Source organism: Nerophis lumbriciformis, linkage group LG19 (assembly GCF_033978685.3).
Source record: "Nerophis lumbriciformis linkage group LG19, RoL_Nlum_v2.1, whole genome shotgun sequence".
Lineage (NCBI taxonomy): Eukaryota > Metazoa > Chordata > Actinopteri > Syngnathiformes > Syngnathidae > Nerophis > Nerophis lumbriciformis.
Window position 1 is genome coordinate 30,571,264 of NC_084566.2, and position 15,985 is coordinate 30,587,248.

General features: G+C 42.4%; 2 protein-coding genes across 4 annotated transcripts in view; both read left to right on the forward strand.

The window, feature by feature from the left end:
* tesk2 (testis associated actin remodelling kinase 2) overlaps positions 1-6,801 on the forward strand; it is a 36,706-nt gene extending 29,905 nt beyond the window's left edge. For 2 of the 3 annotated variants that reach the window (XM_072915223.1, XM_061978971.1), the window contains exons 9-14: positions 1,160-1,244; positions 1,340-1,423; positions 2,809-2,895; positions 3,032-3,176; positions 3,323-3,847; positions 5,752-6,801. In XM_072915223.1, coding sequence (XP_072771324.1) covers positions 1,160-1,244; positions 1,340-1,423; positions 2,809-2,895; positions 3,032-3,176; positions 3,323-3,847; positions 5,752-6,017 — 1,192 coding nt within the window. In that variant the 3' untranslated portion in view covers positions 6,018-6,801. The remainder of the gene's footprint in view (positions 1-1,159; positions 1,245-1,339; positions 1,424-2,808; positions 2,896-3,031; positions 3,177-3,322; positions 3,848-5,751) is intronic. The other variant, XM_061978972.1, reaches the window with a different exon arrangement.
* Positions 6,802-6,974: 173 nt separating this feature from the next.
* Positions 6,975-15,985, forward strand: arhgap30 (Rho GTPase activating protein 30). Its single transcript, XM_061978970.1, has 14 exons — positions 6,975-7,005; positions 7,450-7,716; positions 7,796-7,898; positions 7,968-8,112; positions 8,212-8,294; positions 8,377-8,484; positions 8,560-8,678; positions 8,748-8,913; positions 9,334-9,431; positions 9,527-9,595; positions 9,673-10,317; positions 10,377-10,585; positions 11,991-12,574; positions 14,199-15,985. Exons 2-14 carry the CDS (start codon positions 7,629-7,631, stop codon positions 15,391-15,393), a joined length of 3,612 nt encoding a protein of 1,203 aa, XP_061834954.1. The 5' UTR covers positions 6,975-7,005; positions 7,450-7,628; the 3' UTR covers positions 15,394-15,985.

Sequence of the window (15,985 nt, forward strand, 5' to 3'; positions counted from 1 at the left end):
AGCTCAGTCGCCACAATTTCACCATATTGTCATTTTTACAGAGTAAAACTTAATGGATAACTTGCTTTGAAATCATAAGTCAAGCAGATACTTTAACAAACATTTTTTTGGAATATATGATAATATAATATTTGTTGCATCATTAGATAATAGTACAGTTTAGAACAGTGGTTATCAACCTTTTTTCAGTGATGTACCCCCTGTGAATTTTTTTTAAAATTCAAGTACCCCCTAATCAGAGCAAAGCATTTTTGGTTGAAAAGAAGAAAATACTGCACTATGTCATCAGTTTCTGATATATTAAATTGTATAACAGTGCAAATTATTGCTCATTTGTAGTGGTCTTTCTTGAACTATTTGGAAAAAAAGATAGGTTTTTATTTATATTTATAAAGGAATTTTGAATTGTTGCTATTTTTAGAATATTTTGAAAAAATCTCACGTACCCCTTGACATACCTTCAAGTACCCCCAGGGGTACGCGTACCCCCATTTGAGAACCACTGTATTAGAAGATATGCAATTGCATACAGTACATTAATTATCTTATGTCAAAGTGGAAAGACCAAACATGTATTTCGTCACACGACTTTTGTCCGGAAGTAAACTAAGTGGCGGGCCACCAAACCCACATGGCTACTGTGCAGCAAACCGTGTGAACTGAGTACACAAGCAGCCTAGATCTTACCACTAAAAGCAGATACGAGCAAAAAAAAATCTAGCTGTGTAAGGGAATCTATCCCTTTACGTTATCAAAAAAATAGATTTGTCGAATGATCCCAAGGATTATCCGTCGGTTGCGTTCCCAGACATGTCGAACTATCTGGTCCTCCAGACATCATTCTACACAACAGATACAATTGTGGAAAAGCATGGAGGTCTACAACTTCTTTGCGTGTGGCTGGGTCAAGGAAATTGCTATCAAGACTCTCCCGGATAAATATGCAGTTTTTGCCGCCCAGAACGCCTTGACAACAGACGCTCGCTGGCCCAGCACTTTGAGCCTCGCATATCTAATGAGCCGGACGTGACATCCGGTGAATAGAGAGCAGAACTCCAACAAAGACTCTCCTCGTATACAATTGTTTTGTCATGACATGTTATCCACTGAGAACTTAAAGAAAGTAGCTAAATAATGTTTTCTTTCTCGTTACATGCAGCGCGGAGAGAGAGAAGCTTTCAGTGGTTGGTTCTCCTTTCTGGATGGCACCTGAGGTTCTGAGAGATGAACCTTACAACGAGAAAGTTAGTAGTCATCATGTCCGCTATGTATTCACTGAGGAAATCCACTAGATGCAGCAAGAAGCGTGTTAGGAACGCATCTCTGTTGTGTCTCTCAGGCAGACGTCTTCTCTTACGGCATCATCCTGTGTGAGATCATTGCCAGGATCCAGGCTGACCCTGACTTTCTCCCCCGCACAGTGGTGAGTACCAATGTTCCCTCTAAGGTGCGCGCCTGTGCGATTGCGCACTGCTCAAGTACAAAATCAAATAAAAAAATAAGCGCATAACAATTTTCGACACGACAGAGAAAACAGTTTCCGTCATCATTGTTCAAATATTGTAACGTCTGTCGAGATGCTTTGAGGACATGAATTCCATCGATCACTTTACTGAGCAAAATTCTTTATTGTCGGCCATAAACACATCGCCAAAACATTAGTAAAAAAAAAATTATATCTAGCAAAACTGGTCATTTTCTGCAGTACAAACCAGACCAAAAGCAACTTTGTTATATCAACAGCAGCCGCTCGCTCTTTCTCACTTGCGCCAACACATGCACATATGGCACTTAGCCAGTGATGCGTTTACAGCCACACAAAAAGTCAGACAACTCCAACACCACACATAAAGTGTCATTCCAGGTTGTTACACTATGATTTACCAATCAAATGTGTGCTTATTCTAGTGTCATTTATTAGGAATCTTAATTTATAAATATTAATCATGAAATGCTGTTAGTATATTAAATAAATACTAATAAAAATATATTTTTTACAAACAGGAAGTTGCAGGAATGTACACATGATCCGCTGCTTACATCTCATTGTGCAACATGTGAATGTTTTAATGGGAACTAAATGCAATGTCTGAAAGGGGTACAGATTATTTCCAAAGCAGGACCTCCACCCAGACAAACAATACAAGTACACAGTTCATGAAAAACAATATTTTTTGTTCTTGTCATTGTAAGTGGGCCTAAACACTTATATTAGAAAATAACCTCATGGAAATGACTGCTGACATTTGATTATAATAATAAGAGAATGTTGTCTGTCTATCTGTGTTGGCTCTGCGATGAGGTGGGGACTTGTCCGCCCGATTGCAGCTGAGATAGGCTCCAGCACCCCCCCCGACCCCGAAAGGGACAAGCGGTAGAAAATGGATGGATGGAGATTGAACTTGTTATTTAGTCAGGTTTGGGACAGGTGTGCTGCTGGTGTAGCCACAGTGTGCACGTCTGATGTTGCTCACATGGGCTCCACTGAATGCTCAGAGAGTTTTTGCGTTTGCTCACACACATGAAAATTTAGAGGGAACATTGATGAGTACCACATCCAGCTCACCTCCCTCAAGGAGCAACAATCCTAAACATGTCCATTCCACTTAATTGAGCATAAAACTGTCACCTGCCTGGCCATGCTGTTCTACTCCAGTCCTGAAGGTGGCAGCACTGCTCATTGTTTTGTAGAAATAGTTTTTGAGCATATGTATCATTTCCAGAGGATGATATTAAATTTGACATGATGAAATAACCCAACACACACTTTCTATATTTTCACATATTCTTTGTTGTGCTTTTGAGCAGAACTTTGGCCTGGACTATCACACCTTCCAACACATGGTTGGCGACTGTCCACCTGACTTCCTCCAGCTGGCCTTCAACTGCTGCAATGTTAGTTCTGTTTCCTAATGTGAACAATGGAACCGATCAATCAAATCATTTCAATTGATTTACAATCACTTCCTGCCTCACTTTTGGCCATTGGATCTCTGTGTGAAAGACATTTCTACACTTTGTCTCTGTTCAGATGGACCCCACACTCCGTCCCTCCTTCACAGACATCATGCGGCACCTGGATGACATTCTGGCACGCCTCAAGGTGGAATACGTGGAGCACCTGTGCCCCCCCTCACTGGGCGGCGAGGGTGGCAATAAGACAAACGCCACCAAAGGTAACATTTAAAACTATTAAATTGCTTAATTATATATAGAAATTTGACATTGAAGCAATAATGTTTCATTAGCCTCTGCTGCCACCGAGTGGTTAACTGTGCCATTTAATTACAAAAGTATTAAATTTTCTGGGTCTTTATCCAAGGGGAGAAGATTCAGGGCCTAAAGCGACTCAACCCCCTCATCTTCCACGATGACAAAATCCCCCCGAAATCTCCCCGGCCCCGCCGCAACATTTGGCTCAGCCGCAGCCAGTCGGACCTCTTCTCCTGCAAAGCGGGAAGGAAGGTGAACGTCCAGGACCCGTACTACGAGCCGCCGCCTTCCCAGCGAGCCCCCAAGGCCCAAAAGGTCAACCCCTTCACAGCGCGAGAGGACCTGTGTGGGGGAAAGATCAAGTTCTTTGACGTGCCCAGCAAGTCGGTCTTCTCGCTGGTCTTCGACCTGCACTCGCCTCCTGGCAGCGCCTTCACCAGCCGGCCCCTTGCGCACACCGCTGCCGGGCCCCAGCAGGCGTCGTCATACTACTGGCAGCAGTTGCCAGGGCGACAGTGTCACTCATTGCCGGTGTCACCCCAACTGCCTCGCTCAGAGTTCTTGTACGCCGCCTCGGCCGCCCACAACGGCCTCACGCCCTGCAGCACATACCAGCGGACCTCCACCATGTCGTGTAAGTGAAGAATCATGTCGCACAAACTAACAATGGAATGATGCTCTGCTTTTTTTTAATACTTTCACAAACTTTAGTAGTTGATGCATAAAGGAGCTAATTTAAAAATCTACAACAATCTAACATTGTGGGCACCCTCGTTTACGGTATACACAAACTACTTTTGTTGGAGCACCACCTAACAGTTTAACTATTTAAAAGGTAATCGACAGATCAATATTTGTTTTTTTTTCATAGTTTAGCCAGGGGTGCGACTTATACTCCGGAGCGACTTATACTCCAAAAAGTTCGGTATGCCTGCCGTATTTTCCATATTATAAATCGCAGTTTTTTCATAGTTTGGCCGGGGGTGCGACTTATACTCAGGAGCGACTTATGTGTGAAATTATTAACACATTACCGTAAAATATTAGAGAAGTCCGATTATATCGGCGTGCCGATATCATCGGCCGATAAATGCGTTAAAATGTAATATTGGAAATGATCGGTATCGTTTTTTTTATTATTGGTATCGGGGTTTTTTTTTTTTAATTAAATCAACATAAAAAACACAAGATACACTTACAATTAGTGCACCAACCCAAAAAACCTCCCTCCCCCATTTACACTCATTCACACAAAAGGATTGTTTCTTTCTGTTATTAATATTCTGGTTCCTACATTATATATCAATATATATCAATACAGTCTGCAAGGGATACAGTCTGTAAGCACACATGATTGTGCGTGTTGCTGGTCCACTAATACAGTGGTTCTCAAATGGGGGTACGCGTACCCCTGGGGGTACTTGAAGGTATGCCAAGGGGTACGTGAGATTTTTTTTTAATATTCTAAAAATAGCAATAATTCAAAAATCCTTTATAAATATAAATGAAAACCTATCTTTTTTTCCAAATAGTTCAAAAAAGACCACTACAAATGAGCAATATTTTACACTGTTATACAATTTAATAAATCCGAAACTGATGACATAGTACTGTATTTTACTTCTTTATCTCTTTTTTTCAACCAAAAATGCTTTGCTCTGATTAGGGGGTACTTGAATTTAAAAAAAATTCACAGGGGGTACATCACTGAAAAAAGGTTGAGAACCACTGCACTAATAGTACTAACCTTTAACAGTTAATTTTACTCATTTTCATTAATTACTAGTTTCTATGTAACTGTTTTTATATTGTTTTACTTTCTTTTTTTATTCAAGAATTTTTTTTAAATTTATCTTATTTTATAAAAAAATTTTAAAAGTACCTTATCTTCACCATACCTGGTTGTCCAAATAGGCATGATAATGTGTTTATTCCACGACTGTATATATCGGTTGATATCGGTATCGGTAATTAAAGAGTTGGACAATATCGGATATCGGCAAAAAGCCATTATCGGACATCTCTATAAAATATCAAATATTATTTATCTCATTCACGTAAGAGACTAGACGTATAAGATTTCATAGGATTTAGCGATTAGGAGTGACAGATTGTTTGGTAAACGTATAGCATGTTCTATATGTTATAGTTATTTGAATGACTCTTACCATAATATGTTACGTTAACATACCAGGCACGTTCTCAGTTGGTTATTTATGCCTCGTATAACGTACACTTATTCAGCCTGTTGTTCACTATTTATTTATTTTAAATTGCCTTTCAAATGTCTATTCTTGGTGTTGGGTTTTATCAAATAAATTTCCCCCAAAAATGCGACTTATACTCCAGTGCGACTTATATATGTTTTTTCCCTTCTTTATTATGCATTTTCGGCCGGTGCGACTTATACCCTGAAAAATACGATACTCATTTTGTGTATTTTAGTCAACATGTGCAGTAAACTGACTTGAGCTACACATCAAATGTCTCCATATAATGTGTTTAAAGACAATAACCAAAGTCCTACATTCTTCGCAGCAGCCCCCTTTTGGTCCGAGGCCGACCCGCCGGGACACGAAGTTCGGCAGAAGGCGGTGCTGAGCGGCTGGGCCAAAAAGTATGTAGTGGTAGAGATCCCACCTTACTGCGGGCCAGAGGAGGACGATTGTAGGACGGGGGAAGGCGAGGACGATGTGTTTGGGGAGAACTGGTCTCCGACTGTCCCTGCCGTGGAGGCCATGGAGTGCTCGAGCACCCTGGAGGATCAACACGCATTGACCCATGTAATGCCACCTAGGGACTGAAGGGGGCGGTGTGGGTCCTCTGGACTCTGTACAGAAAGAAAGTGAAATTAAGTTGAATATTTCAAAGAAAGCAGTTAAAGACGTTTAAGCTTTTATGACGCAGCTGTGACACAAAAGGTCACAATAAACCCACATGCTAATATTGTTGATATTTATTGATATTTTGGGATGACTGATTGTTTTGCTTTTAAAAAGGATTTCCATTGTTAAAAGATAATTTTGCTTTGTCAGCAGTTGTTTTGTTGTAGAAATCCTTTCAAGTCCACATTTGACTGATTTTTGTTTTCCTGACATGAACCCCCCCAAAAGCGTCATGTTTAGCTAATCTTTGATCGGACCTTCATCCTTTTTTCATGTACATTAACATCCCCAAAGCCAGCATTGATTGTGTTTGGCGTGCGCAGCTTGATGCCTATCCACACTTTTACCAGCAGTCACGCCGTGTCTTCTTTCAGAGACAATATTCAATCTCACAAAACTGTTTTTTGTTGATTTTTTTTTTTTTACATCTAAACAGCTGTCAGTGTTTGTAAAAATGCAATTAAGAGATTAAGGAGTTTGCCGCAATAGGAACTAAAATGCACTATTTTTTTGATCTTTGTGACCATTTCTATGCAAAACCATTTTCACTGTTGAGCAGAATCAAAAAAGTCTTACCTTCTTTGTATATTTGTGTAAAAAGGTTGTTGACTACAGACTGATAAGTTTTTTGTCTGCTCATTGTAATAAAACTTTTCTCAAGAGTTTCTTTGAAGTTTCGCTCAATAAAACTTTTTGGACTGACTTTGAAGTTGTGAAAGTTTTTGAAACCTCAGCGGCTTGACAGAAGAGAAATGGACGCCGAGTAGAGAAACATCTCTCCGCCAATCGCAGCAAGTGCACACCAAAGGCAGTGACATTCAGGAAGTCGACAGAGGAAGTTTGGTGGTTTCTTGCGTCACTTTTTTTTGTTTGTGCTTCTCAACGCCTGTGCCGATGCACAGTAAAGGTAGGAACAGAACATTATTAATAATATTTGAACTTTAATTCTCTTATTTGGGACGTAATAATGGAGTTAAGTGAGTAGGGGCCAGGAGGACGGCGAATTTAAGACGGGTGACGTTCTAAGTGACTTAACTGTTCAGGTTGTTAAGACTTCCGCTACACTGAGAGGCCTGCGATCATCCGTAATATGCTAATGCAGCGCAGGGGGTCACGCTGGGCCTGCAAGTATTTGGTCCATGGTTTGGGTGGGTTGAGCTTGGGGAGACTTGGTATCGACGGGTATGGACATTTAGATGCTTGCTTACCTAGGTAGAGTAAGTAAGGCATGGGTGTGGCCTTCCATTTGAAAATAAATCAAAATGCATCAGAGAGGAAGTGGCAAAGTGCTTACGCAAAAAAAGGATATTGACTGTGTGATCATTTACAGTCCTTGTGTTGGCTTTTGCAGACCTAAGTCCATTGGAACTAAAAATGTTTCAGCAACTTGCAACAACCAGCAACTTGCATTGAAGAAGGCAGAGGCAGCAAGGCATCCACACCCTCATAGTCGAGTCTCATCTGCTCCACACGAGTCTGGACTTAGCAGGTACCAGGAGGACAGCCCTGGTGTGAAAGCCTGAGGGAACCATGAGGAGAGTCCGCAGGAAAGTGGCCAACAAGGAGAAGGTGTTTGGTTGTGATCTTCAGGAGCACCTGAACGCCTCCAGTCAGGATGGTATGTGACATTCAAGTAGATTATGCTTACTTAGGTAAAAGTAAGCGTAAATATGCAAATGTCACTTTTTCGCGTGTAGTTCCACAGGTGTTGCGCTGTTGCACTGAGTTTGTTGAGCAACACGGCATCGTGGACGGAATTTACAGGTTGTCCGGGGTTTCGTCCAACATCCAGAAACTCAGGTGAGTTTTTCTCACCATCTTGAACACATTTTTTTTCCAGAGGCAACTTTTTACCTCTGTTGCCTCCAGGGGCGAGTTTGAGAGTGACGGGACCCCCGAACTCAACAAGGAAGTGTACCTGCAGGACATCCACTGCGTCAGCTCGCTCTGCAAAGCCTATTTCCGAGAGCTGCCCAACCCGCTGCTAACCTACCAGCTTTACGACAAGTTTGCTGTTGAGTGACTTGACTATCATCTGCCTGTGCCAACCACAGCAAACATTTCCTAGTCTCTACTGAACGACGAACACTGAAATTCCTTTCATACGCTACAGGAGGCGGTAGCTGTCCAGCTGGAAGACGAGCGTCTGGTAAAAATCAGAGATGTCCTGAAAGAACTTTCAGCGCCACATTACAGGTTAATTCCTTGAAAACCTATTGGTGCGCACAGAATCACAGATTTTCTTGTACTACTAGTGTCTTTGCCTGACTCCCTTCAGGACTCTTGAGTTTCTGATGTCCCACCTCGCCAAGATGGCATCATACTCACCTGAGACTAACATGCATGCCAGAAACCTGGCCATCGTCTGGGCACCAAATCTTCTCAGGTGACATGACTCTTCCTATCTAGATCACACGTTCTCATCCTTATGTAGTGTTCAAATACTCAAATCTTTCTTTAGGTCAAAGGACATCGAGGTGTCTGGGTTCAATGGCACCGCCGCCTTCATGGAGGTCAGGATTCAGTCCATCGTGGTGGAGTTCATCCTCACTCACGCCGCTCAGCTCTTTCCTGAACCAAGTAATCACTCACCCCCTAAGCCAGATCATGTGTCTTCCACATGGAATATAACACATACACTTCATTTAGGTGTATCGTGCAACAGGAGGAAGTCTCTTCCCTCCCCAACAGCCATTTTAAGTCAGGAAGAACCTTTGTTAAAAGCTCACCCTCCTGCCAACTTTGGAAACATCAGTCCAGGGGATGGTCCTCTTCCAATAAGACCTTACCACGCTATCATAGAAGGCACTGATAAGTGAGTAGACCCACATATGGATACGGTATTTCCATGGATGTTCAGGAAAAAGCGTCCTTTCAGGAACCTTGTGAAGTTCATTGGTAGACTCAGGGTATTGAATCAATCCCAACTGTTCGGAATGTCTTAGAATATGCTTCGTGGAGGATAAATACTTAAGATCCTGCACCAGGTCCTCAGAGCGGCCCCCTCTAAGTCTATGAGCATAAACCAATGAAGGCTCCTCGGATGAGAGGTGAAACCTCTTCTAAGACAATATGAACAGTCCAGTTCCACTTGATTCAGTGTTCTGAGAATACAATGACCTGGATATATGACAATATTCACAGGCATGTTTACACCTGTAGAATTTCCAAAATACAGTAATTACACTGTGGCAATTACGCAAATAGGTTTCCATGTCATGGTTGTTTATCCCAGGAGGAAAGGCTCGTTTAAACAAAGGAAGTGGATGTCCATCTTCAATATTGGCGGTCGGTTCCATGACCCAAGACGACGCCATAAACACTCAGGCAAAGGTACGCGTTTTGGGATAACCAAGCAGAACCACCATTTTAGTTGGTTATTGGGACGCAGTCAATGGCTGAATTAAATTTGTTTATTTCCAATTCAGAAAAAGACAGACCATTGAGGCCGGCGAGAAGCATGGACTCCCTCAGCATCCCGTTATATTCAAAAGAAGGTGCGGTTCTTCTTCAACGTCATTGACCACATGTGGTTGATTCATTGCATTCAGTTTCATTGTTACTTTAACTCCAGGTTCTAAACAACTTCTCCAAGCGTCTAATTCCACCAAAATGTCGGGCTTGGAGGCTGCAGCATCTCCTGGTCAAATTGGCGGAAGCGAATATGCTGTGACCTATCGCAGGGGGACAGGACTTGTAAGCGGGGGCACACAAGGAATTTACACAGCCCTTGACCCTGAAGGTTTAGGAAGCACAGAAACTGACACCGTACTGTCCAGGTCACCGGGACTCACCACAAAAGTGGGTCGAAGAGCAGCGATGCACATCACGGGGCCTACCATAGTAACAGTGCCGCTTCATATCACCTCAAACTTGGCGTTAGGTGTGCTTCAAGGAGGCGGCTGTGATAGGGTCGTCCACCGTGGCAGGGATAAGGAAGGTGAAAAGGTGGAGGTTAAGGATGGAGTAGACAAAGTGGAGAGGAAGGACAGTGGACAAGTGGAAGGGAAGATAGAAACGGAAGCAGTGACTAACAGGAAAGAAGTCTTGGATGAGGACGTACCTACTTTAGTTGACAAAAAAGAGGAGGACAAAAAGGAGAGAACGGTTTGTAGATGGGAAATAGTGACAGAAGATCAATGTGTGCCTAAAGAGACACACGCCAAAAGCCTGAACTCCAATGCAGATGAAGATGTCGAGGACAAGCATGATCTCAAGGGTAAGGTCAGAAGATATCATCATGCTTGTTCATGGATAATCAAAACATTTCTCACTTAGAAATGCAAGGAGAGGCATCAGATGAAATTCAGCAGGAAGCAACTGAACATGAGGACAACAATGTTTTTGATTCTTCCGACGTACTCAACTCCACTGAGGTGGAGCCTGACGACCAGGAGCTGTCGGGCTACGTCCAAGACAACTTTGAATTTCTGGACCAAATGGACTGTAGCGTCCTGGATCACATGGATGGCAGTGTTTCCTGTCAGGTATTTGGTTTTGTATGTTCATAACTCTTGTTCATATCAGATCAGAAAGAAGTAACACATCTTAGAGTAACTCGATCATCAGAATCATGTCAGAAGATTTTAGAAAACCAGATGGTGAATTGGGCAATAAACCTGGATACATTTTTTGAGACTAAGATCAAATGATTGTAGTCTGGCTCAAGATTTGCTACGAAAACACCTTCTTCTAGCCGGAGACCTTGGTCAAAAGACTAAGACCAAAAGACAGGCCTTGTTGGAGACTTAGACATTCTGAGGACCTCAGAGTGTGTCCAAAAAACCAGGCGGTGGCCTATCCATTGAACTCGGACATCTTGTTTAAGACTTAAGTAACATTACACAAACCTTGCTTCCGACCTGCTCCAGAAACACAAAGGTCATACTTGCCAACCTTGAGACCTCTGATTTCGGGGGGGGGGGGGGGGGGGGGGGGGGGGGGGCGCGTGGCTAAGAGGGGAGGAGTATATTTACAGCTAGAATTCACCAAGTCAAGTATTTCATATATATATATATATATATATATATATATATATAAGAAATACTTGACTTTCAGTGAATTCTAGCTATAAATATATATTTCTTTTATTGTATGTATATATATATATATATATATATATATATATATATATATATATATATATATATATATATATATATATATATATAAGAAATACTTGAATTTCAGTGTTCATTTATTTACACATATACTTGTTGAGTTAAGGGTTGAATTGTCCATCCTTGTTCTATTCTCTGTCACTATTTTTCTAACCATGCTGAACACCCTCTCTGATGATGCATTGCTGTGTGGCACGCACAAAAGTGCTTTCATCAAATGCACTAGATGGCAGTATTGTCCTGTTTAAGAGTGTCACAACATTGCTGTTTACGGCAGACAAACTGCTTTACAGTAGACCAAAACGTGACTGCTGTTGTTGTGTGTTGTTACGGCGCTGGGAGGACGTTAATGAAACTGCCTAACAATAAACCCACATAAGAAACCAAGAACTCGCCCTCCATCATTCTACAGTTATAACGTCATTGGGCAGGCACAGCGTTTATATTGCGGACCTGAGACCGCCTGAATTCCGGGAGATAATTTGTCCCGGGAGGTTTTTGGGAGAGGCGCTGAATTTCGGGAGTCTCCCGGAAAATCCGGGAGGGTTGGCAAGTATGACAAAAGGTATATCTTACAACTTTGGCCCAAAAAACTAAACCAAAAGATAGGCCATGCTTGGGAATTAGACGAGTTAAGCCGTACTTAAGTCTCAATGTTTCTTGTTAAGTTCCCGTATTTTTCTTGATTTTTTTCTTTCCACCCATTTGTTTCTTGTTTCCGATTAGTAAAACTGCTTTGTTTTACATAAGCAACATCATCCTTTCTTTTCAGGTTCCTCTCCACTTAAATGAATTCTCAGTTGAACCTCCTGGACATTCAGATGACGAGTATGAACTCATGGAGCAAGCGTCACATCATTCCACTGGGGCCGACATAAGCCCAAATACAAGTCCTGAAACCAGCAGTCAAAGCCAACCAAAGCTCCACCGACAGCTCAGCGTCAAGGCAAACGAGCGACAGGCAAAATCCCTCAGCTTGCCTCACATGACCTCACCAGTGTGCGAACCAGATAGCTGCTCTGACGAAGACATCACAGATGACGAAGTCAACGAAAATTACAGCAGTGAGGAAGAGGACAGCTTGTTTGTTAAAAGCCTCCCTTCGGATTTCTTTTTAAACAATTTGTGTGATCTTCAATTCAATGACGCACAAGCCAGCTGCACTACCAGTGATGATGTTAGCGCTCAGCCAGATCAGTCACAGAGATGTGAAGTGAGTGAACGTCATCTTGATTGTTCTACTAGTAAGGAACAAAATGATGGAGAAGAGATCCGAGGGGACATGGAAGATGGACAGGAGCGAGGAGAGATACCACAAAACAATGACAACGTTGACTACGATGAGAACAGCCTAAGGTGAAAAGGATTTGCTTCTCCACGTTGCTTTTATGACATGTCTCATTAGGGATGTCCCGATCCGATATTTGGATCGGATCGGCCGCCGATATTTGCAAAAAAATGCGTATCGGCAAGGCATGGGAAAATGCCGATCCAGATCCAGTTTAAAAAAAACTCTGGACCGTGTTTTCCAACGCACCGATTTAAATAATACATTCCACTTTTCTGCTGCTCCCTAATTTCCGTTCCGTATTTTCCAGCACACCTTCAACACATCCACAGGTCTGTGGATTCTCACGCAGTTGCTTTTAGCTGCTGGCATTACACGACAGGCTCTTCTCACTCTTTCCTGTGTCTCCCTCTTACAGACAGCGAGCGCACCTTCTTACACACGTCACATACTGTCACGTCATACGTCACATACGTATACGCCCTCTCCCAGCAGAGAGCGAGGTAGCAGCATGGCTAACGTTAGCTGTGATGCTAGCGCAGCCGCTAAGGTGCGCGCCTGCTCAAGCGTCCTCTGCGCACGGCAAATCTATGCCACGCACAAAATCAAATAAAAAAAAATAAGCGCATAACAATTTACGACAGAGAAAACAGTTTTCGTCATCATTGTTCAAATATTGTAACGTCTGTTGAGACACTTATCTCTATTCGGTGCCACACGCCCACACCATCAAAATGCCGAGGCAAACATTTCCACATCAACATCGTATGAAATAAATAGTGATTTTTTTTTAGTTGTAATTTCCCTCTCTGCATGAAAGTTTAAAAGTAGCATATATTAATGCAGTATGAAGAAGAATGTTTTAATGTAGACACATAGAATCATCATACTGCTGTGATTATATGCATCAAGTGTTCATTCAAGGCTAAGGCAAAATATCGAGATATATATCGTGTATCGCAATATGGCCTTAAAATATCGCAATATTAAAAAAAGGCCATATCGCCCAGCCCTAGTTCAATGATGCCATTTCTGTTTGTCATGTATAATTTTGTCTATTTTGTGTTTATCCTTGAATAAACAGGTCAGTTTCTTGTTACCAACCATTGTGTATTATTCAAACTCCCCTAATTCAGCTGGCTAGTTGTTATCAAGAGTACTAAAACCCTTTTCAACATGATTCTGACAACTAAGTAGGCTAAATAACTTTAAACTTTAATACATGCTCGGATAGGCCAGTATCGGTCAGTATCGGTATCGGTCAGTATCGGTATCGGATCGGAAGTGCAAAAACAATATCGGTATCGGATCGGAACTGCAAAAACCTGGATCGGGACATCCCTAATGTCTATATGACGTGTCTGCTGAGAATTATGGACATCTAAAAAAAATAATAATGATACTACAAACACAATATAAATATACCTACGCTAATACAAATGGTAATGGTCATGATACACCATTAACCATGGTGCCCTTGTTCAGAGAGAAAGCGTAATTACCTACTGAGCTCTCCAGACTGTAGTATAGTTTATCCCCTCTTAAATGAGCAGTTTACCGAAAACTGTAGGGTTTAGATATCCGGGTAATGTTTGGCAAGCCAGATTTGGTAGGCCTGATATGACCCGTATGCTCAGGTCTCATTTGACTTTTACTTACAAGCTATAACCTTCTGCATTCTTCTCTTTACAGAACAACAAACAAAGATCACAATGTCATGGAAACTGGTCTGTATTATGATTTAAAACCTCTCCCTTTAGAAGCACCGTCATACCGAAGTGTGGACCTCTCAAAGAAGGAGGACACAGATGAGTCCGACGTTGTGGCCTCTGATGTACTGGTGGACACGGGACAACAGGAGGACGAAGAAGAAGAAGAAGTCTGTCAACTTCAAGGCGCCCAGAAAGAAACGGAGGAGACCAAAGATGTTTCTCGAGGAGCAGGAGGGGAGTTTAAGGCAGACCAAGATGGGGGACAAGAGAGTGAATGGACAGAAAACACTGGACAAGACAGAGAAGGAACGGGATACTCACTTGAGCAAAATAAGCTAGAAACCAAAAGAAGCATCTCAGAAGCTCTCGCAAATGAAAATAGCGAAGAACTGCCTCAAGGATTGTACAATGAAAAGATGGAGGAGTGCCACTCAGGGCTTGACGACACAATCAAGAAAATCTGGGATGAACTCGAGGAGGTCATCTGTGAACTGATCGAAGATGAAGAAAAAAAGCTGCGTGCAAGACAGGTTGGCGATTGTGAGGATACTCAGGTCTCATTTGAGAATCTTGTGCACTTTGAGGAAGAAGTGACAAACAAGAGTAAGTGTGACATGGAAGCTATGGAAGACGAGATGGAGACAAATGTAGGGAAAGACCTTCAGGATAAGACCAACTTAGCAGAGAAGGGCGATCAAAAGACGGCAAAAGAGGAGAAACGCAGCCTTGAGGAAGTGATGCCAAGTCTTAAAGAGACACAACTCCAAGAGGTCAGTTGTGACGTTCCGCAGTCCAAAGACCCTATGACCTACGAGATGCGAGGCGCCAGCCAAGGGGCGGCCGCAAGGAAGCTGGTCATCTCCAAATCACCAAGAGTTTATCAAGTCAAAGCTGTGCCGGTGGTCCCCCCAAAACCCCAACACTGCAAGCTCGCGGCCCTGAACCTCCGACAGCAGCAGCAGCAGCGAGAGAGGAGAGACGCTGACGTGCCGGACGAAGAAGCGAGGGTGAAGAAAGAGAGTGTGCACAGGAAGGACAGCGACGATGGTGTCTCGCTCCGAGACAGCCCACTCAGCATGTGTTTTGACGAGGCCGTTGCCATAGCTACCATGAGGCGGGGAAAGGAGAAAGAGTGCGAGAGGGAAAGGCAGCGAGATTGGGCAGAAGTCCAATGAACTTATTTTGGAAACGAAGATTTTCTTTGGTTGTACAACTAAAATATGTCAGTATGGACAGTTATTTTTAATCTCATAAAAAGAGGAAGATTAAAGATTAGGACATTTTCTAGGCATCGTTTATTTGTGGAAAAGTATTCAGACATTCCTGAGCCAAGTACTTTTGTATGGTACAGAAGGGTACCGAATTTTTCGGAGTATAAGTCGCACCTGTCGAAAATGTATAATAAAGAAGGAAAAAAACATATATAAGTCGTACTGGAGCCCGGCCAAACTATGAAAAAAAACTGCGACTTATAGTCCGAAAAATACGGTATGTTTGTTTCGGACATGTTAATAAGTTACACTGAGAGCATCACGTTTATACTCACACAATTCAACATGTCCAAAAAGTAGGAAGAAGATTGTATTTAATCCTACCCCTTCTCCATGCCTGTTACTGATAATTCATTTACAGCATGTGTTAATAAACAGGTCAACACTTACATCCGAAATATGCTCTCGCATCACGTAGCTTGCGTCCATTCGAGGGATGGGTGACTTTCACATTTAAATTGATATGGTACCAATTCTCGGTACTTGGGAATCGATA